At 40.0% G+C, this 27,894-nt stretch overlaps 1 protein-coding gene and 2 pseudogenes across 6 annotated transcripts; 2 read left to right on the forward strand and 1 right to left on the reverse strand.

Annotated features, from left to right (window-relative positions):
* Positions 1-3,826: 3,826 nt before the first annotated feature.
* Positions 3,827-10,993, reverse strand: LOC101717478 (uncharacterized). 6 transcript variants are annotated; one of them, XM_087191172.1, is made up of 5 exons: positions 10,530-10,993; positions 9,917-9,976; positions 7,374-7,494; positions 7,064-7,147; positions 3,827-5,999 (listed from the first exon to the last, which is right to left on the reverse strand). In XM_087191172.1, the coding sequence occupies exons 2-5, from the start codon at positions 9,923-9,925 to the stop codon at positions 4,516-4,518; spliced, it is 1,698 nt and encodes a 565-aa protein (XP_087047298.1). In that variant the 5' UTR covers positions 9,926-9,976; positions 10,530-10,993; the 3' UTR covers positions 3,827-4,515. The 6 variants fall into 6 exon arrangements, with proteins under 6 accessions (XP_087047298.1, XP_087047300.1, XP_087047299.1 ...); XM_087191174.1 differs by having other exon boundaries at positions 10,552-10,980; XM_087191173.1 differs by having other exon boundaries at positions 10,557-10,964.
* Positions 10,994-11,024: 31 nt separating this feature from the next.
* Positions 11,025-21,869, forward strand: LOC101718264 (cell cycle progression protein 1 pseudogene; annotated as a pseudogene).
* A 40-nt stretch (positions 21,870-21,909) lies between these two features.
* Positions 21,910-23,843, forward strand: LOC101717479 (mitochondrial inner membrane subdomain organizer 1-like; annotated as a pseudogene).
* The last annotated feature ends 4,051 nt before the right edge of the window (positions 23,844-27,894 follow it).

The following is a 27,894-nucleotide window of genomic DNA, read 5'->3' on the forward strand; positions in this document are numbered from 1 at the left end:
ATATTTGGAGACAACTGTGATATCTGGGAAGTATTTTGTTTTGCTTTGTTTTTTGGTTCAGAGGGTTGAACCCAAAGCCTTTACACTGATCTACATCTCCAGTTTCTGTTGTTTTGAGACAGGATTTTGCTAAGTTACCGACAGTGATCTTGAACTTAGAACTCTCTTTCAGCCTTCCAGAGTGCTGGGAATTCAGGTGTGCACTAGTTTCACTTATCTTTCTGGTGTCCCTTTTCCTGTTCTATAATAACTTCCTCACATACTCATTGGTACTGATAAATATAGAAGGGGGGCTGTTTACAGATCTCTGAGATGCTATGTATAGCCCCATCAGCATCCTGCCCTGTGAATGACACATACCTTGGCTTTCCCCGTATTTGTGATTGTATCCTCATGCCTTAAGGGGACTTCCAGATTCCATCTTGATTGCATATCCACTGAAACTTTCTCCAAAAGAACAATGAAGCATCTCTAAGGCTTATTTTATTCTCCCTATCTCAGAAATCAATATCCCTTGCTTAGTGTGCAATGTCTTGAGAACCATTTTTCACCCTTTATGTGTGGATTTATACTTTTTGAACCAAAGGAGTAAATCATACTCCACTTCGATCAGAAGCTAAGGTTGTACCTTTTGACTTTGTAAGTATAGGAAATTAATTTTAAAATGAAAACCTTAAGACGCAGCTGAATCAGCAGAACCTATATATTGGCTGGAGCTATTTCCCTCATCAAGAGTTCTGATCTCCAAATAAGAATAGAACTCCTCCTAAAAAGGCTTATTGAGAAGAAAGCAAGAATCCTCAGCTATTATAGGCCATGTGGTGGGAAAATATTCCTGTTTGTATCTCTAAGGAGAGAATTTCCCATAGGTTTATAACCAGTAATTTATCCTACAGGTCTAATATATTTCTATTACCTTGAGTTGTATTGGTACACCTAGTCTCAGGTTCTCTTTTACTGCGTGCGATTCCTGACTTCAAACTATATGGATGGATGTTCTGCTTGGAATCAAGAGTTGAAGTCCACAAAAGCCATCAGGGGCTCACATCCTTAAGCATATAAAGATGGGAAACAAGTCATCAGAACTCAAATCTCTGTACAGTACTCTATGCGAGCAGCCACATTTAGCCCTTGTAAATAGCCCTTATTACATATTTGAAGAGTACTTTTACTCTTTCCATTTCCTTGGTCTTTGGTCACCTCTGAGAGTCTAGGCTTGGGAGATATTTTCAAAAAAGGAACTCATGGGCTTTGACTATTTGACCTATCCAACATATGGGCTCATTCACATCACAATACTGAACCTGACTTTAGCTAGACAGGCTCTCTTAACCTTTATTGTAGGCTGCACTGAGGTTCTGCTTCTCCCCTCATCAGTGTTAACACACATTTGCCTATTTTCTCAACCAACAGAGCACACCGTTCTCCATGTTTCCCCCTGAATACCTTACCTGGAATCTCCTCCATCAAGTCTCCTAAATTCTTTTATTGAAATTAACATCATCTTCCCACTTCTATGGCTGGACTACAGGCTGAATTCTCTCTGCTACCTTGAAAGTTGGCTGAATATAGCTCTATCTGTGAGTTTCAAAACTCAACAATTTTCTTGTTTTTTGTTTTTTTGTTTAGACAGAGTCTTGCTGTCATTCAGGCTGGCCTTGAACTCCCTTTGTAGCCTAGGCTCACCGTACCTCAGCCTCCCAGGTACTGGGATTACAGATGTACACTACCATGCCTGGCTCACAAATGTATTTTGTATTAGGGACCCAGCCACATACAGAAAAAGGTTCAAGGGGACTAGTGCTAGAAGGGGAATTTTTCTTAAAGGTTCCTAGAGAAACAAGGTACTTTTCTAACTGTGGCATGTGATCTGTTTAGTCAATATGGCAGCCAGGCAGTGTCAGTATTTTCTCAACAAATGGGAGGGTAGTTATGAATACTCACATTTTCCATATTACCCACAAGAACAATGTTGAAACTTTTGAATTTTCTCAACTAGGTAACTTCATCAGACTCTTCAAGGTGATTCATAATCTATGACGTTTCACGTTGTAGATGTGACCAAAAGGATCCATCTTTGTCTCCTTGTCTTGACTGAAATTTACAAATATACCTCTGATGTCTGGTCATGTATCCTTAAAAGGACTAAGCAGATCTGTAGAGGTCAATTTCCTAGTAGATATGGAGAAAGGTCCGAAAAGGACTTTGTGGCCAACAGTGAAGGAAGGAGTATATCCATTCATCAGTCCATTTATTCAATATTCACTCTTCAAGTATTTCTTAAACATATGCCTCAAGCCTGGCATTCACAGCACTCAAACTGCACATGTAACAATTGCTTCAGGGATGGCCATGTTCCCTAAGCGAAGTCAGTGAGCAGCACCGAGGACCTGCTGGAATTGTGAGGGAAATGCAGCTCTCTGTCTGGGACTGATTAGTGTTGAGGTCTAAGTTAGTGTTGCTTATAGCCATCTAACTTCTTTACAAACCTGTCTTGGTGAAAACCAGAGCTGTGCCTATGGTAAGCATTCCCCAGACATGACTGAGACGTGGATACTACTGTTCCTCAATTGAGTTAAAGAATACCACTGACATATAATTGTGTCAGGTAGAACCCTGTCATTTAGAGATAAACTCTCAAATGCCATAAAGAACAAACCCTGAGAAACACCCTATATAATTGTCATTTCCTCTTCAGCGTCCATGCACCCATCACATTAATCTGTACTATCTTTCTAGTCACCAACTAGGAAGCCACTGGGACACTGAGACTATTCCATTTTTTATCTAGAAATTAGAATACACGAAGCCATTCTCCTTACAAAACCATAATTATTGGTCAAAGTTCAGGGCAGAAAACAAAAACTCCCTTAGGTATTTCAAGAAGACATACACTGCAGGAAGTTAATGCCTTCAAAATTGGTAAACCAGCTGGAAAAGGAATGGAGTCAACTTTTGGATTATAGATTTCAAGGTAAACCTGCATAAATATGACCCAGGGATGGAGAAATTACTGTTGCTGTTACCAATGCTTCTGCCAGAAGTAAAACTTCAAAGCCACAGGACTTGAAACTAGATACTGGGACATAGGTCCGGCCTCAGTGAGTGTAACAGAACTTGCCAGTCTGCTTTACACAGAATACCACCCAAAACACACACACACACACACACACACACACGAGCACATGCACATGCATGTGCATACACAGAGGTGCACATACATAGATGCACATAGCTGCCTAATTAATCAATACTCATTACATGTGTTGAGTGCTCATCCACACACCGACAGGTCAGTCTGCTTGAATCTCTTAATCATCTCACAATACTTGAAAAAGTTGTTTGAAATTTATTTGCTATTTACCCTTTGTCAGCTGTCATCCATGAGAAAAGGATAAATCTGTCATCAAACGTGCTTTCTGGACAAACAGCTTTAGTGTCACCTGAGAATTTGTGAAAAATGCAAATTCTTGCCTTCACCTCTAACCAACTGAAACAGAAACTGTGGGGTTGGAGCTTAGCAATCAATGTTTAACAAGCTTTCCTGTTGACTCTGAAATATCACTAAGTTCAGTAAGCAACAGCATTATTATATCCTAACCCACAGTACTGTATAATACATATGAGTGATGCTCAACAAATATTCTTCAGGTAGTGAATCAAGCTGACTCAAAGTGGACTGGAAATTATCCTCACCAAAATAATGATATTCTTACTACAGGCCATTTTTCTCTAGGTTGTCATCTTCCACTAACCAGCTAAAATTATGGCTAAAATTAGTTATTTAAGTAGTGAAAATTTTTGCAAGAAATAGTCACTGTGAAAGCTCCTTATGTACAAAATTTTATTAGAAACCAAAAATTTAATAACATTCTTCTTTCGCAGCTTTCATTTTTAACATTATAACATGTATTGTATCCAGTGGATTACTAAGTATCTTCACATGACCATTAGCTAAAAATAATTTCTATGTAGGACTCAAATTGCAAGCTACTGCTGTAAGATTTGTCTGCTCCCTGTAGAATTTTGTTTACAAATAGTACCACTGCAAAGATTTACACATAATTCTTATATCCTTTATGTTGTTGTAGAACTCTGACGTCTAGCAAGATAAACACCAGTGAACACTCTGCTTATGTCAGATTTCTCTCCAGTGTGAGGGAGTACTTCAACTGGAGGATTTCCCACACATTATTAATTTTCTATGTTCCTACAACTTGTCTACTGCGCAAGTTTTTAAGAAATTCCTATTTCCTATGGTCTTTCTCATATGTATAGTTTTTTTTTTTCTAGTGTGGATTTACTTGTGTCAATTAAGGAATTGAAACTGACAAAGGCTTTCCCACATTCACTGTCACCATATAGTTTCTCTACAGTAGGAACTCTTATAGACAAAATGGTTGTATCATTACTAAAGGTCTTCCCATACTTTTCAATAAAAATTTTCTGATGACAAAAAATTTTTTTCTGATATTGAATTATCTGTGGCTAAAGCTCATTACAACAAATACTGTTTTATACAGTTTTACTCTCATATGACTTCTGACATGTATAGTGATTTATTAGGCCTAAACATTTTTCCATGTTCATTGCACTATTGAGTTTTTCTCCAATATGTGTTCTTTGATGGGCAGTAAGATTTGAGCCTTTGCTAAAAGCTTTCCCACATTCATTACATTTATATGGCTTTTCTCCAGTATGAATTCGCTGATGTACTGTAAGGTTTGAACTACAACTGAAGGTCTTCCCACATTTAATACATTCATAAGGTTTCTCTCCAGTATGAATTCTGTGATGCTGAAGCAAGGATGACCTGTGACTGAAGGCTTTTCCACATATACTGCATTCATAAGGTTTCAATCTAATGTGATTTCTCAAATGCATATTCAGTGATTCAGGCTGGCTGAAGGATTTCCTACATTTCTGACATTCGAAGGGTTTTTCTTCAGTATGAATACTCTGATGTTGAGTAAGAAATGAGAGACTACTAAAGACTTTCAGACATCTGTCACATTCATATTGTTTCTCTATAGTGTGAATTCTTTGATGTCGAGTAAGGTGTGAACTACAGCAAAAACCTTTCCCACATTTGCTACATTCATAAGGTTTCTCTCCAGTATGAATTTTCTGATGGTGAATAAGAGATGACCTATGAATGAAGGCCTTTGCACACATTTGACACTCATAAAGTTTTTCTTGAGTATGAATTCTCAGGTGCTCAATGAGATGTGAAACACGACTGAAAGACTTTCTGCAGTTCATACATTCATATGGTTTCTCTCCAGTGTGAGTGCTTTGATGATTAGTAAGTGAAGAGACATGACTGAAGGCCTTCCCACACTCAATACATTTGTAAGGTTTCTCCCCACTGTGGCTTATCTGATGCCGAGTGAGGGATGAACCATGGCTAAAAGCTTTCCCACACTCACGACATTCATAGGGTTTCTCTCCTGTATGAATTCTCCAGTGGCGATTAAGGATTGATTGTTTGCCAAAGCCTTTCCCACATTCACTGCATGTATAGATCCTCTCTCTACTACAAGTCTGGTGAAGGGTAAGAGATTTGCTCTGGCTAAAAGCTGCCACACTTTCACTAGAATTCAAAACTTTATTTCTGTCATTGCTTTTCTCATGTTTTATAACTGACTTTTTGGGTATACTTTTCTTCAATATATCATGTTTATGTGGTTTCTCTTCAGCAGAAATTATCTGTGGTTCAGAAAGAGCAGCCTTTAAATGGAAGATGCTTTTAAATGTACTATATGTGTAAACACTTTCCCCACTTGGGCTTTCTCTAAAGGTAAAGGTCACTGGTCTGAAATGTTCTACCTGATGTCCATGTTTTCCCTCCATCTTCTCAATATATTGCGAGTCCTTGTTAAAATTTGAAAGTTCACAACCTTTTTTAAAGTTTTTTTCTATTATTACAGCTTGGGATGAATCTTCATCATAAATATCATTTGTTGATAACTCCTTGTTTTTCCATTTTGATTCCCAATCTGAAATATATCAAGAAAGCAAACCACTGCTTTTTCTATAGTTCATGAAGAGTACCTTCTATGGTGGAAATAGGAGAATTAAATACGAAATAAAACTCCTAGAAAACATGGCTCTGCCAGGCCTGGTGGCACACATCCGTAATCTCATCTGTAAGCAATTCAAGAACATGAGGCGGAAGGATCATGAGCTCCAGGCCAGGCTAGGCAACACAGGGAGACCCCATCTCAAAAAGCAAGCAAAGCGTTGACAACTCAAATATTTCCATGATTTCTAAACAATGCTCAGGTGGAACAGAGAATTCAGACAGCTCCCAGAAGCAGGAATACAGTATGATAAGGGAAGTGGATAAAATATACATAAACAGTATATGGGGAAAAATCTGAAAAAAATGTAAAAGGCAGTCTGGATTCCAAGCCATCATTTTGTGCCTATATTTGTATGAAAGATCACATTTTATATGATCACAGCCTTCACTTTCAATTAATCATAATTTGCTGCCAGATTAATATGCTTAAAATACAGAATTTATACTATTATATCGAACAGTTACAATGACAACAAAATATTATTCCTTAGGGGTTATAAAGATTTAGGCTTTCTGGGTTTATGTAGTATCTGTGTGAAATAATGACGATTTCCTGGACACTGGAAAATATCATTCCTAGAAATTTTATATTTTAATACATGCCTTAATTCCTCTGAACACTTAATATGATCTATGAAACTCAAACTTAAGAAAATAGTAATTTTTCACTTAATTGATAACTTTTCTTACCTTAAAATCATCAGTAAGTCCATTTTCTTAAATGGATATAAGAAAAAAATTTTGGTTTCAAATAAAACAATTTGAATTAGAACAATGGCATAACCCTTCACCTTTGATCAAATAACATCAGTAAGAGACATATAATGATCTGGGATGGAGGAATAATAATTTGTAAATCTAAACTAAGGATCCCTCAGTTTCATTTATATATGGGATCTCTGCAGACAATATCCCTAAAATACCTCCACACTCCCAACAAGCACCTTGCCTGATTACATGACTCACCCCAAAGCATACCTTTTGATAGTTTTTTCTCCACCATCCAGGGTTCTTTTCCATTTTCCAGTAAAGAGATCACGTGTGGCTTAGTTATGGAAAGACCTGCTTACAGAAAAAACACAGAACTTGTTTAAGCTGTGGTCCTCAAGGATGAGAGGCCATTACAAAAGGGATCACAGAAAGAGTTGAAGGATGTTCACTGAAATGAGATGATGAGCTTTAGGGAACATGGGACAGTAATTCAGCCATTTACTTAGGAGACTGTCCAGCAATTCAGAGTGCAAAAGAAAGATCTTTTCTACTGCAGAGGAGGGGAAGATATCCTTACCTAGAGAGGCTAGGTTCTTGTAATTCTGGACCATCACATCCTTGTATAAATCCCTCTGAGCAGAATCTAGCCATCCCCACTCTTCGTGAGAGAAGTTTATAGCCACGTCACTAAATGTCACCTGAAACAGCAAAAATATTTAGGTTCAACCACAGCCTAGGCCTTTTCTGACACTATACAAGGGTAAAATTATCCTGGCTGTGGAAGAAAGTGAAAGATTCGAAACTTGTAAGACTGGAAATCTGATTTATTACTTAATAACCAAATAATTATGTACTTGACATTATTATACAATAGGAACAAGAGACAAAAATAAGATCCTTACCTCATAAGAATTAATTTTGTCAATGTAACAATGAACTTAATGAATAAAAAAATTAATTTTGTCAAAAAGAATACAATTAAACAAATTTTTTAAATTAGCATTTACTGTACTGGGCATGATGTTACACACATGTAATGCCAGCACTCTGGGAGGCTATGGCAGGAAGATTACAAGTTCAAGCCCAGCCAAGGTAGAAAGCTTGGTTAGACAGTTGTACACGGGATCATAAAGTACTATATGTCAGTGTATACCCAAATCCACATATGATTTTAAGGAGCATTTCATTATGTTCAATGAATGATTTGGGCATTAGTTCACTTTAGCTTTTCCTTGTTAAATAAAGCTTAAAAAAATTTTTTTAAGTTTGATAATTTTATTTTTAATTTTAATGTAATACAAGTAGATAGTATTAATAAAGAAAATATTTAAAAAGCACACATCTTCTATTAAAAAAACAAAATTTCATAATAAAATAATTAGAGAATAACAATAGTGTACCATAATCTCAAAAGAATGGGCAAAATATTACTTAGAGTACAAGTCATAGACAAAAAAGACTCTCTTACAAAAAAGAAACAAACAGATTACAGCACAAACATTTCTTTTCAATGAGCTAAGAGAAGCTAGGAGTATAAATGAAAGAAATTAGCATATATATTAAAATAGTTTTGAAACAATGGAATAGATAGTTTGGGGAATTACTTGAACTTCTCCCTACTTCCTGTTTCTGTCTTCTATTTTCCTCTCTCACTCTCATTCTTTATCTCCAAGAAACCATGTGATATTTAAGCTTGTGTCAAGAAAACATATATTTACTACTCAAGTCCTTGCCTGTGCAGGTTTCAACTTCCACTGCATGATTCTTTCCCCTCATTTATGTCATTTATTTTATTCACTCAATAAATACTTACTAACCATCTGTTTTGTGCCAGGAACTTCTCTGGGTAGTGAAAAGTGTAACAGTCAAAAAAAAAAATGTATTGGGCCAGGGATTTAGCTCAGTGGTTCTGCCGCCTGCCTCACAAGCACAAGGACCCAAGTTCCATCCCCGGTACCAAAAGAAAAAAAAAATATTGCTCCCAGAAAGAGGAGTCAATGAGCACATGCATAACAGCAAACATATAGTATATAGCTAATGAGTGATAACTGGAAGAGAAAACAACAAAGCAGTCCTGAGGGAGTGGGAAGGATATGCAGCGGAAAGTGACTATAATTTTTTTTTTGGTACCGGGGATTGAACTCAGGACCTTGCGCTTTCGAGGCAGGCACTGGAACCACTGAGCTAATCCCTGCCCTACAATTTTAAATAGGTACTTTATTTAGACATTACACAAAGATACAAAGAAGGTAATGCGATTTTGTGTATATCTGGGGAAAAAATATTCCAAGAAGATGTTACTGCACTTCCAAGGCCTGGAGGCAATGGCTGGGGCCCTTGGAGCAAAGGAGGCAGAGAAGAAGGTGAGATCAGAGAGATAAGAGCCTTCTTGTACAGGGGGCTTCCTATGTCACTGCAAAATTCTGATTTCCAAGTTAGGGCCACAGAAATTTTTTGAGTTGAAAAATGACAGTATTTCATATAGCAGGATTATTGTGACAGCTGTATTGAGAAGAAACTACACAAAGTTAAAAGGCAGAAGTAGAGAATCTAGCTAGGAGGTTATGGCAGTAAGACGGGTAGCTTGGACCAGATTGGCAGTAATGGGCAACCAATGGTCAGATTCTATATACATTGTTGATATTTTAGATCTAACTAGAGCATCTGGATGTTGAGTTATAAGTGAAAGGAAGAATAAAGGAAAACTTCACACATCTCTTGAACAACTGGTGGGAATGATATATCATTAATTGCGATCACATGACACAGTTCAAACAAGCTAAAATTCCAAACTTATATTTTGAGTTGTAATAAAAAAGAACTTTGCCTCAAGACTCTATAGAGTTCTAGCATAAAACTGATAACGCACGAGGGCCGGAGATTTAGCTCAGTGGTTTTGCTGCCTGCTGCGCAAGCGCAAGGACCCGAGTTCGATCCCCGGTACCAAAAAAAAAAGAAAAGAAAAGAGGCGCGTGGGTAAAGTTCCTACAATGAAAGGAACTAAAGATCCAGTCCCTAAATAGGTTTTGTTAGGTGGGAATTGTCAGGAAAAGTAAAGTGAACACTCAAAGAGTCTTGGATAAGAGAGTGTTGCAGTAAGATGTGAGGACACTAACTTACCTGAGACATTACTTCACAACTGTTCTCCTTCCAGACTCCCGGCTCATAGATGGGTAGTGTCTTGAAAAGATAGAGCAAGGGCAGGGAGGGAAAAATAAGTTTATCTTACAGCTCTGTGACACACCACAACGGAAAAGCACACCGGTAACCACTCTCCGGGGCTCCAATCTCTCCCTGTGAACTAACCAGCTGTTTTCCGGCACGGGGTAACCATTTACCTGGTGTCACCTGCCAGAAAAATCAACTATTTTGTATATCAGACAGACTCATAAAACAACAGTAAGAATGTGAAATAGCCTGTTGTACCTTGACTACTATGTCATTCATATTATTCCCGATTTATTTTGCAAACGATGACAAAACTGAAACTAAGGGATATTTAAAGCATTTAATCAAGGTTACACACCTGGAAAGCGTCAGCCTCTAACATGAAAACTGCAGGTGGCGTCTACTTTGAGTGCTTACTACTTAACACTCCGCCTACTTCGTTTTCACTATCAACATGTCTGAGAGGTAAACGCGGTCCTTACTCCACCGTTACAGAGCAGGACAGGGAGGCCGGAAAAAGCCAAGTCCCAAACCAGCCCGCCCGCCTCCCTACTAGGACCCACACCTGCCGGAAGTCTCAGCCGCACCTCACCGGCACCCAAGCTCCGAAGCACTGGTCACTGCTGCGCGGACAACGTTTGCAGCCTCCCAAGACTACACTGCTCAGGACCCCAGCTGTTTCGGGGCGCCCATCTCCGAGCCAGACGCCACTGCAGGACGAGCCAAAGGCTTTGTCTGTAACTGACCGAACTTTCCCAGACTCCTCCGCATCCGGGACAAAAGTTCCCGACACCGCGAACGGTAGCCACTCTGGAAAACCACATTAACCGGGAGTCTCTGCGGCAGCGTGTCTGGTTCGGCTTTCTAAGGAATTATACCTCCCGGAGATATCGTCCCACCCCGAGCGGGTCAACAAGGACACACGTGCGACGGTCGAGAGCACACGGTGTCTTCTTGTGAACGATACTTGTCAGATCCAAGGACGACCCTCTGTTTGCGTTGCAAAACCGATGGCGCCCAGACCGCTAAACTACATTTCCCAGAAAGTCATGCGGCCGCGACAAGAACTTCCGGGTCGTTCGATAGGCCGCTGATAGCGCTTTGTCCCACCCCCCACCCCCGAGTAGGCATTGCTGATCCGTGGGAAACATTGTGTTTTCTACCAATGTCCTCTCTCATCCAGAACCTTGCTGCAACGCTGCCCAGCCCCTGTCCAGTTCTTTTGAGTATTTTTCGCTTGCTTGCACACGACTATAGACCCCAAGAATGCCCTGTGGCCGAATTGCCACAATAGTCGTCCAGCAACCGAGACATTACCCGGAAGTTCATGTGATCATCTCCTGACCCCGTTCTGGTTGGTGTGCGTTACGCGCTGTCGGAGAACTAGTGCTCCAGTGAGCGCTTTGAGGACAATAGTCATCATCCTGGGAAGAGTCTCTCCTGTAACTCTCACCCTCATCTACTTCTGTCCCCAGAACCCCTTCTTTGACTGTCCCTTTACCCCAGCCTACGTCAAGGGTCAATGGACATATATATGTAGGCCAGAGTAAATCTACTATAGTTGCAAATTTGGGTTGTTTACTGTCTTTTTAAATTGTAAATTAAATTTTAACTTTAAAAAATTATATGGCTATAAATTTTCTTGTACATGACAAGTGCTTTTGTATATGATATTAGTGTTTCTTTGTTGGGATAACGTATGGATGTGATATTTAATTACTATAGCTGTCATAGTTTTTTTTGTTTTTTGTTTTTTTTTTAAAGTAGCATCAACTGGCATTCTCTCAAAGCTTAGGTTGTGGAATAAGGAAAAGGTTTGCCAGTGAAAGTATCTTCCCATCTATGACTTTTATTATACAATGACAAACTGTTTCCCAAAAGTTGTACCAACTTGGCTGCCAACCATTTAGTGCCAGCACTCAATTTTGTGAAACTTCCAAATGTTGACAATTTGCTGGGTGTGAAATTGCAACTCATTGTGTTTTAGTTTGGATTTTTTAAATTGTTAATGAGATTGAGAATCTTTTCTTATGTCTGTTGGCCCTAGTAGTTCTTTCTTTGAGAACTGCGTGTCCTTTGGTCAATGTTCTTTTAGAAAAATAATCTTTTTAATATTAAAATACAGGTTACATAGAAAATTTTAATATTAAGAGTGCAGGGATAGGCCCCGCCTCCGACCGCGGCCGCCGCCAGCAGGTTGTTTTCAGGAGGCGTCACCGGCCCCGAGGGTCTCCGCTGCCACCGTGACAGCGCGCCGGGGGCGGAGGCGCCCGCTTCAGACCTGAGCGATGTCTGAGAATTCCAGCGACAGCGACTCCTCCTGCGGCTGGATCATCATCAGTCGTGAGGGCTCCGATGCGGAGATGGTGACACCCGTCAGGAGCGCGGACAGCTGCGAGCTGGGCCGGGAGCCGCCGGAACTGCAGTCCCAGCAGGGAGAAAGCAGCCAGGACGGCCCATCATTCACGGGCGAAACTGCGGGTCTCGATCTCGCCCTTGAGACAGAGGAAGAAAAGTCACCTGAAGACAACATCTACTGTGGAGCTGCCAGTGATGACTCTGATATTGTTACCCTTGAGCCGCCTAAGTTAGAAGACGCTGGAAGCCAAGACGCTGTGACTGCAGAGGAGACGCCCGCCTCACAGGACTTCATGGGCTCCTCTTCCAGCAGCCAGTACACATTCTGTCAGCCGGAAGCTGTGTTTTCATCTCAGCGTGGCCACGATGGGTCAAGCAGTGAAGAGGCCAGCGATCAGCCCAGTCCCGCCTTTCGCCGGCGCCGTGCTAGAAGGAAGACTGCATTTGGCTCAGAGTCAGAGGAGCAGCCGCCTGCCGACCAGGACCCCACGCCACTCTCGGAGCTGCAGAAATGCCAGTTCAGCGGGGGTCTCAACAAGTGTGTCGTGCTCGCCGTGGTGATGGGGTGATTGCTGTCAGCATGGGGCTTGGACATTTCTATGGCACAATTCAGAGTGAGAGACGGCAGCAGTTAGTCCCAAAGACACCTGGGAATGAAGTGAGCGACACGGTGGGGCATCTGGCCCGGCATCCCCAGCAGGGGGCCCCTCCGGAGGTGAAGATTTTGAAAGAAAGTCTCGGAAGGTGTCGACTCTTGACTGCCGCGGAGATGTCCCTCGAAGCTCAGAGAAAGCACAATCACCACCCGAGGGCGTCTCTGGAGAAGGGAGAGCGCACCACGGGCTCAGTCCAGGAAGAGCTGCGGAAGCTAAGGGAGCAGATTAGAATATTGGAGGGGAGAGGTACAAGTGCTGAGTTGGTCATAGAAAATCAGAAGCTTAAGCAGCATCTGGAGGATGCAGAACAGAAAACACACAGGTTTCTTAATCAAAGGGAGATTCTGCTGGCAGAAACAAAAATGCTAAGGAGTGAACTGGAGAGAGAACAAAAATTAGCAGCATCTTTACGGATGGAAATTGTGCACCTACAGACTGGTCAGCAGCAGGCCAAGTCAGATTCTCCCCAAGAGCAAAAGGAAATAGCACTGCTACAGGAAAGACTCGGTGAGCTGGAGCAGAAGCTGAACTTTGAGCAGCACCGCTTTGACTTGTGGGAAAGGCTGTATATTGAAGCCAAAGACCAGAATGGAAAACCAGACACCGGAAAGCAGAGGGCGGGCAGAGGAAGCCGCAGGGCCAAGAGTAAGTCAAAGGAAACGTTTTTGGGAACAGTTAAGGAAACCTTTGATGCCATGAAGAATTCTACCAAGGTGTTTGTGAGGCATCATAAAGAAAAAATTAAGCAAGCTAGAGAAGCTGTGAAGGAAAATCTTAAAAAGTTCTCAGAGTCAGTTAAATCCACTTTCCGACATTTTAAAGATATCACTAAGACTATCTTTGATGAAAAGGCCAATAAAAGATTTGGGGCTACAAAAGAAGCGGAGGCTGAAAAAAAAAAAAAAAAAAGCCAGTTTTCAGCGGTCATTCACATCCACAGCACGAGGCGCCTTCCCCAAACCAGAACCACCGCAGCCCCAGCGTGCACAGCAATGGGAGCCGAGAACAGGGAGCTCGCTGGGCGTAGGCCGGAGGAGCCACGTTCGTCTACAGGGATGGCGCTGCAGATGGCTGGCAGGGAGACTGCCGCTGCCCCGGGCAGGCTGGGCATCACGCCTTTGAAAGCGCGCAGCCAGAGCCCTTGAGCCCCTGTAACATGGTGGTGAGTCCTTTGCTGGTAGCTGAATTTAAGAAAGTAATCAGAAGACCTTTACTAAAAGAACTGGGCACTTTCCATCATTGGGAAGAGCTTAATGAAATCATCGATCAGTGTATCACAAATGGGCTCACAAATCAGAAAACCTTCGCGGACTTTGTTAATGATGTTAAAAATCATCTTAAAAGCATGGAGGAATACCGACTAGATAATGGAGTGTTTGAGAATGGATGGATACATAGGGAGATACTTTGCCGACTGTTTACACCCTCTGTTCGGACTCCGGTCGGTTTACTTAGAACCATGTCTTTACAATAGTTTCTGACACTTGTCTGTTGGGTAGAACTTTGTAACACAGAGATACGCTTTATAATCCTGAAAGCTTAGAACAAACTGAAAGATACAGCTTTAAAATTACAGCTGCTTCAAATAGAAAATTCCATGCAACATCATCACTGTTGACTTGAGGAAATGATTGTTTTATCTTAAAAATCAGTTAAGGGTATATAAATCCTATTTTCACTATAATTTATATGAAAAGATGATTGCCTGTGTGATTAATCTACTTATATGCTCACTTTAGTGGACAGTGCCGGTTTTACTCTGAAATCGGGAGCCTGTAGCTAACAGCCCTCCTGTCCCCACCGTCACCTCCCCTTCCACATACCACTGAGCTCTTAACACTTCCCACCAGGCTGCATTGTTAAGGCAGGGGCATGAGCACGAGGCGGCGGAGCAAGGCAGAAATCCTCATGTGTGCCCGTCTACCCATTGTTTGTCAGCTTTTTACCCTGTAACGTGCAGCTTCCCTAACGTTCAAGTGTTAGCTTCACTTCTTGCCTTTGAGATACATCTATATATTTGCAAATAAAGGCAGTGTGTCTACAAAAAAAAAAAGTGGAGAGACAAGAATACGAGGACAGCCCCCCCCCCTTGTTATGGGTTAAATCTAGAATGGCGCCCGAGTGGTTCATGTGCTGAGATGGGGCTTTGGAAGGTGATTGGGTCATAGCTGAATGTGCTGTTAGGAGGTAGAGCCTGGTAGAAGAGGAGGTCATTACAAGCATGAATTACAAGGAAGGGTACCTCCCCCTCCCTTCTCCTCCCTTGTTGCTCTGCTTCCTGACCACCATGATGTGAGCAGCTTCAACTGCTATATCCCTCTGCTGTGCCATTTCTGTCTTAGAGCTGGTGACCATGGACTGAAACTGAGCCAAAGCAATTCTCCCTTTTAAATTGTGGGTGTTGGGTGTTTTGTTCCAGCATTTGGAAAGTGACTTAAGGTACCATCCCTCCTTTAGGACTCTGAATTCAGTAATTGGATGTGTTTTCTGCAATTTTGGATAATGTTTCTGGTTATGAAATTCTTTAATTTTTTTTCCTACTTGAGCTTTCTTCAGCAACTTGAATCTGTGAAGTGCTATGCTCAGCAAACTTTTATTCTCTCATATTTGTCTCTGCCATTTTCTTTCTCTTCTTTGCAAACTCCAGTTTATCATAGGTCAGATCTTGCCAATCTTTATCCTCCAAGCATCTTAAATCCTCTGTCATTTCTATCTTTCAATCTCTGTAGCAGACTGTGTACTTTATTGCGATCTTCCATTCATAATTTCTTCTCCAGGGGATTTTTTAATTTCAATTTTTCAAGGTTGTTTTCAAGGCTAGGCATATTTGCTTTATATTATGTATCTAAAAGTAACAGTTGCTGAAGAGTTTGTGGATCCCTTTGTAAATTTTTTACAATTGTTCACTCAGTTTGATTTTTGGTATTTTTGGTTTGCTTTGGTTTTTTGGTTTGTTTGGGGTTTTTTGGTACCAGGGATCAAACTCAGGACCTTGCACTTGTGAGGCAGGTAGAACCACCACTGAGCTAAATTCTTGGCCCCTGGTTTGCTTTGTTTTTGTTATCTGTCCTTCCTCGTATTTTTGGCTGAAAGTGCCTTCTAGATTATATAATTTTAATTTAAGACAAGATCTGAATTACTAATTCTTTGGAACCCCTTTACACTACATTTAAGATATAACATCTCTGTCTAGTCCATCTAGAATGTCTTATATACGGATTCTTCACTGTTGATGCTTTTTTTCTTTTTGAGACAGGGTCTCACTATGTAGTTCAGGCTGCCCTTCAAATCACTAGGTAGCCCAGGCTGTCCTCCAATTTGTGGCAATCCTTCTGCCTCAGCTCTCTGAGTGCTGAGATTATAGGCATGTGCCACTACACCTGGCTGACTTACACTTTTTGGGGGGCGGGTACTGGGGATCCAACTCGGGTCCTTGTGCTTGCGCAGCAGGAGGCAAAACCACTGAGCTAAATCCCAGGCCCTGACTTACACTATTAACAGAAAGGATGGAGGCCTTCTTTTTTTTTGAGGCCTTCTGATTAATAGAGACTGAGAAGGAGAAACCCAGGGTAAGGTAAAATTGAAATCATAGACATCAGTAAACTCATTTTAAACAAATATGACAGACTATTTCATATGAGTTATGAATATGAAATAGACTATGAACTCGCAGTGATCCTCCTGCCTCAGCCTCCCAAATGCTGGGTTTACAGGCATGAGCCACCACAACCAGCAACATTAGGAATTATAACGCTAACAGATTTAAGCAATCTTCCTGTGATGAGCATTTGATTTGTGCTCAAATTTTCAGGTAAAGAGTGAAGAACATCCTTACGTATACATCATGGCATATGTATTTGGGTTTGTAAAGTACAAGTCCCTAGATTCTACATGATGTACCAGTATGAATCAAAAATCACAGAGGAGGTTAAAGTTAAACACAGTTTTATTTGGGAGCAGAATAGATCTTCAAATTGCAATATACAAATTCAGGTTAGAAACTGAGGGTGAAATAAGACTGAAGCTTCAGTTCAGAAAAAATAGAAGAGGTGAGATAGGTAGCTCAGTATTCTTGGAAAAGCTCAGCTCAGCATTCTTTGAAGATAAGCAAGGAGTGAGCCAGCCAGGTGGTGGGAAACTGATGTAAATCAGAGTGATTAGAGATTTTTTTTAATCCATTGAAATATCTGTGCCAAGGACAGACTTGTTACCCTAGAATCATTTAAGGCCAAGGGACTGTTATGGCTTGTATCTAGATGTCCCCCTAAAGCCTCATGCACTAATAGGTGGGGCATTTTGGAGGTGGCTGAATCTAGTATGTGTAAATATGGATTAAGGGTGTGTGATGACTTAATTATTCCACTGATTGGGTTACCACAGTTCTGGGTGTGGGTAATAGGAAGGCCTACCCTGGGTGTGGGTGGCACCATGCCATAGACTTGTAGCCCAGATAGGATAGAAGGGAAAGGAAGGCTTGCTGCTTTGCTGCCCTCTACCTGCCCTACCATGGACCGTTTCTCCTCTGCCATACTCCTTGCCTAGGAGCCACCCAAATATGGATTGAAACTGTGAGCTAAAATAAACTTTTTCTCCTTTAACTTGAGGGAGTCAGGTGTTTTTGTCTCAGCAATTATAAAAGTAACTAAGACAAAGATATTGATAAAGGACTGAAAACTGTTTCTTTTTCAGCTCCTGACAGGGCAGTGTCTATGCAGCAAATTATCCCTGTCAGTAAGTTTCTGAGGCTTACAATTTTTTATGCTTTTCTTTGACCATTCTGCACCCATTTTGACTTATTTTTCACTAGTATAAGAATTTCCCGGACCAGGGATTTAGCTCAGTGGTTCTGTTGCCTGCCTTGCAAACACAAGGACCCAAGTTCGATCCCCGGTACCAAAAAAAAGAATTTCCCAATCTCAGCACTTATTTACACACAGCAACAAACTGTCCCTAAGAAGGCTTTGTTGTTCTATATTTGATCCTTGGGAGAAAGTAAAGTGTTCCACAATCTAGCTTTAAAGTTTCAGGTAATGGGAAAAGGGGTCTACCTGCCTCTGGTATGGCTTCCCCCATACAGTAGGAGGAAAATGGCATGTGGGGCTCTGCCCAAACCACAATGAGAAGGAAATAGGGTTCTTGCATGTTAGCTCTCTGCTACTTAAGAAGTGATCCTGCCGGAAGAACTACAAGTATGAGAGATTCCTCTGGTGCATCTTTTGAGCCTGTGGCAGTCTGAACCAACTAGGAAAGACAAAACTGTCCTCTTGTTCACCCCATCCCCAAGTGGGGAAAGAATAACTGGACATTGTTAGAAAGAAGCTAATGAAACTAGTTTGCCGCTTTCCTCAGTCACACCAGTTGAGGAAATGTTCCTTGTCAGTGCCCCTGAGAAGCTGCTGTGCTTCCAATTTTGGAGCACCCCTAGTTTGGGCCCACCGTCAGAGGCTCCTTGGCCTCAGTCATATTTGTAAAGCACCCTTGGATTTGGTGAAATCCAGTTAACATCCTTTTGTCTGTCTTATGTCCTCTTTGATATTCAGTTAGTATTACTTGTACACTAAGTATTACATGTACATTGCTCTTGTCACTGTTTAGAATCAGAATAGGTTCCCCCAAATAGAAAACACGGGGACCTCAACTCACCCTACCCGTGGGATAGGTTGCAGGTTTGTTGACTTTTGTCACAGAAAAAGAATTTTCAAGATGTCTCAATGAGACACATAAAAAGGTTTATTAGGAGAATTTTTAAAGCACACACAGAATAATAGAGTGGTGACCCTCAAGGGAGAGGTGCACTGTGGCCTGAAGCTAGGTATATTTATGTGGTCTTCGGGGTGTCTTCAAGATGAGTGACCTAGGATGTATATATCTACTGTCAGGTTACCCATATGTGGGCTGTGTTAGAATGTAACACATTCACATGTATTTAAATTGAGAAATACTGGCCTACTAATACTGCTGCTTTCTTGAAAGTGGAAGTCTGGGAGAAAACACAATTTACAGATTAAAAGCATGGCCATGAGCCCAATTTATAGGCTTATTGTGTCTTTTGTTTGTTTGTTTGTTTTTGTTTTTTTCCATTACCAGTACCGGGGATCAAACTTGGGTCCTTGTGCCAAGCGGAGAAACCACTGAGCTAAATCCCCGGCTTATTGTGTCTTTAAATAGTTTTGAACTTTGATAACAGCATTCAGTAAAATTACTTGGCCGCAGTTTCTCCTCTTGCTTTGAAAGTTTTTCAGCGTAGAAACAGCAGTGTTTAGTCTATATTTACTCGGTGACATCTTTCTGAAGATTGTTTTATCTGATATTTTGTGTACTGATAGGTGTTTGACTCTGGCAGGTGAAAACAAAATTGTCTGCCCTGTGTAAGCTCAAGTAATTGTATGGTACAGTGTTTTCCAGTGGCTCCTCTCAAAACCTTGGGAAGATTTTGGTGACACTTGTGTGGAACAGAACTGAGCCCCAGGTTTGTATAGACATTTCTGCAATTCTTTGTCTTTCTTCTCTCTCCCAGTGTTCTAATTTTTATTTGCTGTGACTTCTACAAATCTTTATTCTCCTATACTGTAATTCAGAGCAATGATGTCACGCACAATATTTGTATCATTTTTTTCCCTGAAGATTCCAGTCCTGCACTGCCTACCCTCCAATGCCTAAAATCTGCTGTGTTGTCATCATAAAATTTGTTTGGATTTATTCTTGCTGAAGGCAAGAGAAAATTCTAGTGAGTTCATTTTATCAGAGAAGAAAGCAGAAATCAGGTTCATTCTTAATTTATTAAATAGCTTATCATACTAAAAATATATTACTTAGAATTTCAAATTGACCAGAAAAAAAACTTCTCAAGATTCTTATGTACACATGAACATGCTTCTTTTCTGGGTTGAGCCAATGAGATCTATTTAGTGAATAATGGCTTTGGAAGCACTTATAGCAAAAGTTCTGAGCAGATCTTTATATTTTTCTCTAGCTTTATTACTGTGGTTAGTTAGCTTTCTATTGCTATTAAAGACCCCTGATATAAATAAACTTATAAAGAGAAAAAAGGTTTATTTGGCTCATGGTTTGAGGTTTCAGTTCATGATCAAGTGGTCCAATTGCTTTGGGCCTGTGGTGAGCCAGCACATCATGGTGGCAGTGTGTGGCAAAGCAAAACTGCTTTTCTCATGGCCAGGAAGGAAAGAAAGGAAGAGGAAGGGAGCTAGGGTCCCATTAACTCCCCGAAGTGCACACTCACAATGATTTGAAGACCTTTCACTATGGGCTACCTCATAAAAGTTTTCACCACCTCCCAACAGCACCAAGCTGGGGACCAAGGCTTTAACACATGAGCCTTTGGGGAACATTACAGATCCAAAGTATAGCAGACCAAAGTCAGGTTGAAGTTGCCTTAGTCCAAACTGTTATACCAAAATACTGCAAACTGGGATGCTAAAATCAAACCAAACCAAACAAACAGAACAAGCTAAGCTAACAGTTCTGGAGACAGGAAAGTCCAAGATCAAGACACTGACAGATTGTATCTGGTGAGAGCTGCTTTCTGGTTCATAGATGGCACCTCCCAGCTGAGTTTTCACATGTTGCATGGGGCAAGGTGGCTCACTAAGGTTTCTGCTACTGTATAAGGGCACTAAGCCCGTTCACAAAGGCTATCCCCTTATGATCTAATCGTTTCCAAAGACGTTACCTCCTAAATCCATTACATTGATGATTAAGTTTACACAAACAAAATTTGGATAGACAGAAGCATTAAGGCCATAACAAAAACCATCAATAAACACAGCCCTTGGGACCATCAGAAGTGCATCAGACTTTATAAAGAGCTCATTACAAACCCTGACATATCACAGCCAACAGTTAAAGTCAGACAATCAAGAATTGCCACAGATAAAACTATAGCTATTCTATGTGGCTGACCACCCTGTTGATTATGCCCAAAGCAGGCTGCTAGCAGTGCAGGTTGTAAAGAGTTAACTCTGAAATTGGCTTATTTTAAGAAGTGAGTCTGACCGAAGCCTACGTCACTCATAGGAGCATTTCAGATGGTGTGCAGGTCAATTCCAGCCTTCCCCTAACAGCCATGGAAGAGGCCAGAGCAATGGCCTATGAGCTGTTGGGCTTCATATGAGCTAACATGGCAGCGGAGGTCAGGGTGACTTGCACCCAAATTCCATTCCCAAAATTAAAACCTTCGCTCCTAAAAAGACAAGGTTATTTCTTAACCACAACCTATATTTTGTCTGTTCTGTTCCTAATACAAGAATGCTCTGTCTCCTCCTATACAAGCCTTGCTTGCATCACCAATGCATCCCTAGCAACCACAGGTAGAACCTTTACTCTGACCTAACTACAATGTCACCGATTAATATCAGTGGCTTTGGCTGGCCAGGGTCTTTGCTGCTTGCTCAGTACTGGCCACCCTGGCTCCCTGTTTCACTTTAACTTTGTCTTGTGTCTTTCTTCTCACCTTGTATCATAGCACTGAACAGATCAGGACCTGCTGCATAGGTCCCCAATAATTCTATGTGCTCACTTCAGCAGCACATATTGTAAAACTACAGCTATTCTAGGTCATTTGAAAGTGAATTCTATCTTTTACAATATGACAGTGCAACATACAAAAAGATTGGGGATGGGACTAAATTTGTAGATTAAATGCCTTTATTGGGTTAGAAATGTCTCAAATCAGTGATGCATCATCCTTACAAACTAGAAAAAAAGGACAATTGAGGGAATCTCAGAAGTTCCAGACTTTCTGTAGTTTTTCTCTCCTTCTGAGCCCTCAATAGATTGTTCTTGATGCTCTATTCAGTTAACCTAGGCTTTTTCTAGCTTGCTTCTCCAAATTGTACCTTCTCCCAGCTGCTTATTTCTAAAGCTGCTTCCACATTTTCAGGTACTTGATAAAGCAAATCTGCACTTGACTAACAGTTTTCTGTATTAGTCCATTTTGTGCTACTGTAACAGAACACCTAAGATTGTAACTTAGATTAACAAATTTATTAGTTCTGGAGGCTGGGAATACAAGAGTAAGAGGCTACACCTGGTGAGGGTCTAATATCATCCGATACCAGAATACAAAAGGGCAAGAAAATACACGAGAGGAGAGAGAGGGGAGAGAGAACACATGTGTGCACAAGATGGGGTAAATTCACTCTTAGGATAAACCCATTCCTGCAGTAACAATTGATGAGGGCATAGCCTTCCTGACTGAATCACTTCTTAAAAGTCATACTTCTCAGCACTGTTGCACTGCAGATTAAGTCTCCAAAACATGAACTTTAGGAGACACATTCACAGCATAGCAGTTAGGTACAGGTAAACTGACATTACTAGAGTCTACGTATTTTAAAAAATGATAACAAGGCGCGGGCTTGGGAAGCCGCCAACATGGCGGTGCGGCCCCGGGGCTCCACGTCACCGTCCCCCCGGGCGGGACATGGCAGCCCCCAATGTGGTGGCTCGGGTCTCGCGGTGGGCGGACGATCACTTGTGCCTCGTCCAGAACATCAGCACTGGGATAGCCATAGCTGGAATAATGTTATTTCTAAGAAGTGTTCGACTGACATCAAAATTTATAAGATCTTCAGATATTCCAGCAGAATTTGTAAGAAAGAATGTTAAATTACGAGGACGAGTTTCGCTGTCTGCTGCGCAAGCTCAAGGACCCGAGTTCGATCCCCTGTCCAAAAAACAAAACAAAACAAATTAGGAGGATGATTATACCGGATAACTGAGAATGGTTTAGAAATTGAACATATTCCCATCACTTTACCTATTTATCTTCGTGGAGAAAAGAGCCATGTGGTGTTTTGCTGGTTAAGTTGGCTGGAGAACTCACTGAAGCTGGGAAGGTATGGATACAAAAAGAGCCCAAACCTTCCCAAGTACTATGTTTCCAACTTCTTGGAAAGGAGAATTCAGTGCTCTTTTGCTACCTTTTAGTGAATAAGGGTGGATATTTTAGCGTGAATCTGAATGAAGAAATTTTGCAAAGAGGCCTGGGCAAAACCGTTCTTGTTAAAGGGCTGAATTATAATTCCAAAACTTACTGGACAATTCACAGAAAATTACTTAAAGCTGAATTAAAGGCTATTTAAAAAGGAGACGGAATATGGAAGGAAGAAGCTGAAAAAAGAAAGTTATTTGGAAAAATTCAAAGACTCCTGGAAAGAAATATGGAAAAAAGAAAGTTATTTGAAAGCAACTGGATCAGATTTCAACTTGAAAAAAGGAAGTTATTGCGACAAATTGAGAACGTATGAAACATGGAAAGACAACATGAGTAACTACTCCTTAATACTGAAATTCAGAGAACTTATGAGTTGCTTACATTTTTGTAGGAAAGAGTGATATATCCAAGAGGTCTAGAGATGACTTCTCTGAAGAGTAAAATATGTAAACATACGGACATTTTTCACTGAGCCTGAATGGAAATTTCCACAAATGATCAAAGTTGAATTCTAATGGTATTTAAACATTAAAAAGATTATGTGTGTAATATCAGAAGTAATTTAAATAAATAAGTAAAGGTTGACGTAATATGCTTTTAGGAACAATGAAGTACTACAAAAAGTTACCAGAACTAGACTTGGCAGGACATGCCTGTAATCCAAGCACTCTGGGAGGCTGAGGCAGGAGCAGCAGTTAGATCCCAGGCTGGGCAATTTAGAGACTTAGTGAGACATCTCAAAATTTTAAAAAGGATTGGGAATGCAGCTTAGTGTGAAGGCTCTGGGTTCAGTCCTCAGTGCTGCCCCCTCCCATTATCAGGCTGTATATATGTTGTCATACCATTGTTTGAAGAGAAAATCCAAGCATTGGCCATTGTGTTATGTTGAGCAGCTGTATTTAATTTTTGTTCAAAGAAAACTTTTCCATCTTTATCTACTTTCATTATTCATATAATAAAGGAATTATTTATTTTAGAAAATGATAAGAGATTATAGGAACAATTTTATGGCAATAAATTTCACAATTATCAGTTTGAAAACAAAGAAATAAAAATGTATTTATTTATAGACAAAATGAAAAAAAAATCCCATGGATTCACCAAGCAAAACAAACTAATTAATAAATCAATTTATAAACTATAAAAGAAAATACTTTAGAATAGAATTCTCGGGCCGGGGATTTAGCTCAGTGGTGCCACCGCCTGCCTCGAAAGCGCAAGGTCCTGATCTTGATCCCCGGATTGAACCCAGCCGCGGCCTTCACACTGAGCTACAGCTCCAGTTCTTTTTTTTCAAAACAGGGTCTTGCACTGTAATTCAGGCTGGCCTTGAAGTCACTATGTAACCCATGATGGCCTAGAACTCTCGGTGATCATCCTGCCTCAGCCTCCTGAGTGCTGGGATTACAATTGTGGACCACCACACTGACTTTATTCTTAAATTTGGAGATGGGATCTAAGTTGCCCAAGCTTGGCTTGAACTTGTGATCTTTCTCTCTCAGCCTTCCAGAGTGCTAGGATTGCAGGTATGCACCACCCTGATTTAGAATTATAATTCTATGTACTAGCAATAAACAACTTAAAATTTAGCCTTTGAAAAGATATTATTTACAAAAACATATACTCAAAGATAAATGAGATATGCAGTAAAATATGTATTCATTGAAAACTGTAAAAGACTGCTTAAGAAAATTAAAGACCTAAATAGAGATATACTGTTTATGGACTTGAACATAGACTATTGCTAATATGTTCTCTTCAAATTGATAAATATTAGGGCCAAGGATTTAGCTTAGTGGCACCATGCCTGCCTCCCAAGCACAAGGTCCTGAGTTCGATCCCTAGTACCAAAAAAAAAAAAGGAAATCGATAAACATTATTATGACTTGTGTCTAGATGTCCCCCAAAGACTCATGCAATCATGGGGGCTTTTTCAGAGGTGGCTGGATCTACAGTGTGTGATGATGAGATTAAGGGTGTGTGATTACTAAATCAGTCCATTGATTGGTTTGGCATAGTTCTGAGTGTGGATAATGGGAAGGCCCACCCTGGGTGTGAGTGCTACCCCTGTAAGGGTGTTTGTCCTAGATAGAAGGGACAGAAAGAGGGCTTCTGGGGCCAGTTGTTGCTTGCTTCCTTGCTACTTTGCTGCCTTCCTGCCTTTTGCCCACCATGAACTATTTCCCCTCTGTCATGGCGCCCTGCCTTGGATTCAGCCAACTATAAACTGAAGCCTCTACAAACTGTGAGCCAACATAACCTTTTGTCCTCTAACTTTGGGTGTTGGGTATTTTGTCTCAGTAATGAAAAAGTTACTAAGACAATTATCAATGTAATCAGAATAAAAAACCCAGAGCTCTTACAATAAATTTACAAAAGGAATCTAAAATTTATATGGAAACACAAAGGATGAATAGCCAAAATAGAACTGATTTTGGAAAAGTACATTAACTGATTTCAAGATGTAAGATGTTAGTAAGGCTTTAAAATATCAGCAAAACTATAGATGAAGAAGGCCTGGGGGAAAAAAAAAGGCATGGGATTTAGCTCAGCGGCACAGCACCTGCCTGGCAAGCACAAGGTCCTGAGTTCAATCCCAGGTACATATATATATATGGGTAATATATGAAGAAAATATGGAAATAGACCAACATATATATAATCACATGATTTTATTTATATATATAATCACATGATTTTATATATATATATATATATACCCCATTAAGTTTATTGGTACATTTTCAGTATAAAATAGTTACATTCATCATTGGGATCTTGTACCATTACATGAGTCTCTTGGTTCTTATTTTTTTTCCCCTTCCCTTGCCCTCCCTTCACCCCCTCCACCTTTTCCTATTTGCAAAGACCTTGTTTCCATTTTTTTTCCTCTTTTCATATTTTTTCCTTTCCCTTTTCTCCCTTCCCCTACCCCTCACAATTCCCCTGCTCTTTTAGACCTTTTCTTCCTGTTACACAATATCAGTTATACATTTTTTAAATTACAATATTAAGATCTAGGAGACATTACCACAGATTTTACAGAATTTAAAAAGATATAGAAAGCATATTACAAAAATCTTTTTTGAAATAAATTTGACAACTTCTAAGAAGTACCTTGGAAGACAAATTAATGAAACTAACTCTGGAGGAAATATAAAATTTGAATAGCACCTATTAAAGAAAGTGCAAGGACCCGAGTTCGATCCCTGGTACCAAAAGAAAAAAAAAGAAAAAAGAAAAAGTATATTCCTAGCTTGAAAACCTACCTATACAACAACAGCAGGCTCATAAACATTTTAATTGATCAATTATATCAAACAATTAAAGCAGAAAAAAGAAGGAACACTTCTCCCCTCATTTTAGGAACTCAACATTGTGCTAATCCTAAACCTGGATAAAGATAATAGAAGAAAAAAGTATGAACATAGATAGAAATTTGTTTAACAAAACAAACTATTGGAAGTCAGATCTGGTAGGATGTAGAAAGTGGTTTTGTTATAGGGATGGCAGTGTTGGTTCAGCACTGGAAGATCCACCCCTAAAAGTCATCATTTTAACAGAGGAAAAGAAAAAGCCATATGATCCTGTCACTAGTTGGAGAAAAAGTATTGGACTAAATTCTACAGCAGTTCGTGGTAAAAGCTCTTGGAGCCTAGAAGTAGAACAGAAACTTCTCAACAGATTAAAGACATGTACTCCATACTTCCAGCAAGAATGCCTTATATAAATGGGGAAGATACAATGCTTTCTCCTTAAGGTGGGGAACAAGGGCAGATATGCTTACTCTTTATCTGTCCATTAAACTTTGAAACCTAGTCCCCACCGAAATAGTCTGGCAATAAAATGACACAGCTAGGATAGGATTGGCATGGCAGAAGCAAAATCTTTATATGTAGATGAAATGATCATCTACAGAGAAAATACTAAGAAATCTCTAGGAGCCCCTAGAACTTGTACTTGAATTCAGCAGGATTAGAAAACACAAGGTATATACAAAAATTCAGGTCTGTGTATACTTGCTATAAATGAAGAATTGGATATTGAAATTTAAAAGTTATGTAGGAGTACAAAGGACCTAGAAAAGTTAAAAACAAAAACAGTGTTGGAAGACATTTAGTGCCTAATTTTAAGACTTCTAAAGCTACAGTAATCAAGGCAGTGTTGGTGTAAGTAAAGACATATAGATCATTGGAATAAAACAGAGAATCTAGAAATAGAACCACACATATATGGTCCACTGAGTTTTGAAAGATTATTTAACATTAGCATTTTATAGAATATAAACTCAATTCAAGAGCCGAGGAAGAGATAGTGTTTTCAGCAAATGGCACTAGAACACCTGGTATCCGTATATAAAAAATTAACCTCAACCCTTTTTTTCCATACAGGAAAATAACTTGAAGGGATCTATGAACCTAAATAAGAAAGCCTAAAAGTATAAAACTTTAAGAAGGAATTATGAGAAAATATTTATGAATTCAGGGTATGCAAGAACTACCTAGGATACAAAAAACATGATGTATAAAAGAAAAACATTGATAAATGAGATTCCATCAAAATTTAGAACTTTAAATGACATCATTAAAATGAAAAGTAGTCCTTAAACAGACGATATTTACAATGCATATAACCTATGACCAGAATATATAAAGAATTCTTAGAGCTCATTAATAGACAACCCAATTAAAATGTAGACATAAGAAGATTATAAATGGCCAGTATAGCACAAGGAATGGTGTGCAACTCTAGAATCAGAAAAATACTAATCAGTACAATAACAAGATTGAATTATACACTCATTAGGGAGATGAAGTTAAAAGTTTTAAAAGCCTTGTCATGACTTTTTCTTTTTGTTGGATTCTCCCCCTTTGCGTTTAATTTGTCACACCCAATGGATTCATTCTGCTGGGTTTCCTGGGGTTGTGATGATCACATGATTTTTAAGAAAGGTACAAAAG

Source organism: Heterocephalus glaber, unplaced genomic scaffold, assembly GCF_053883595.1.
Source record: "Heterocephalus glaber isolate CG9 unplaced genomic scaffold, H.glaber_assembly_v1.0 deba00001561, whole genome shotgun sequence".
Taxonomy (NCBI): Eukaryota; Metazoa; Chordata; class Mammalia; order Rodentia; family Bathyergidae; genus Heterocephalus; species Heterocephalus glaber.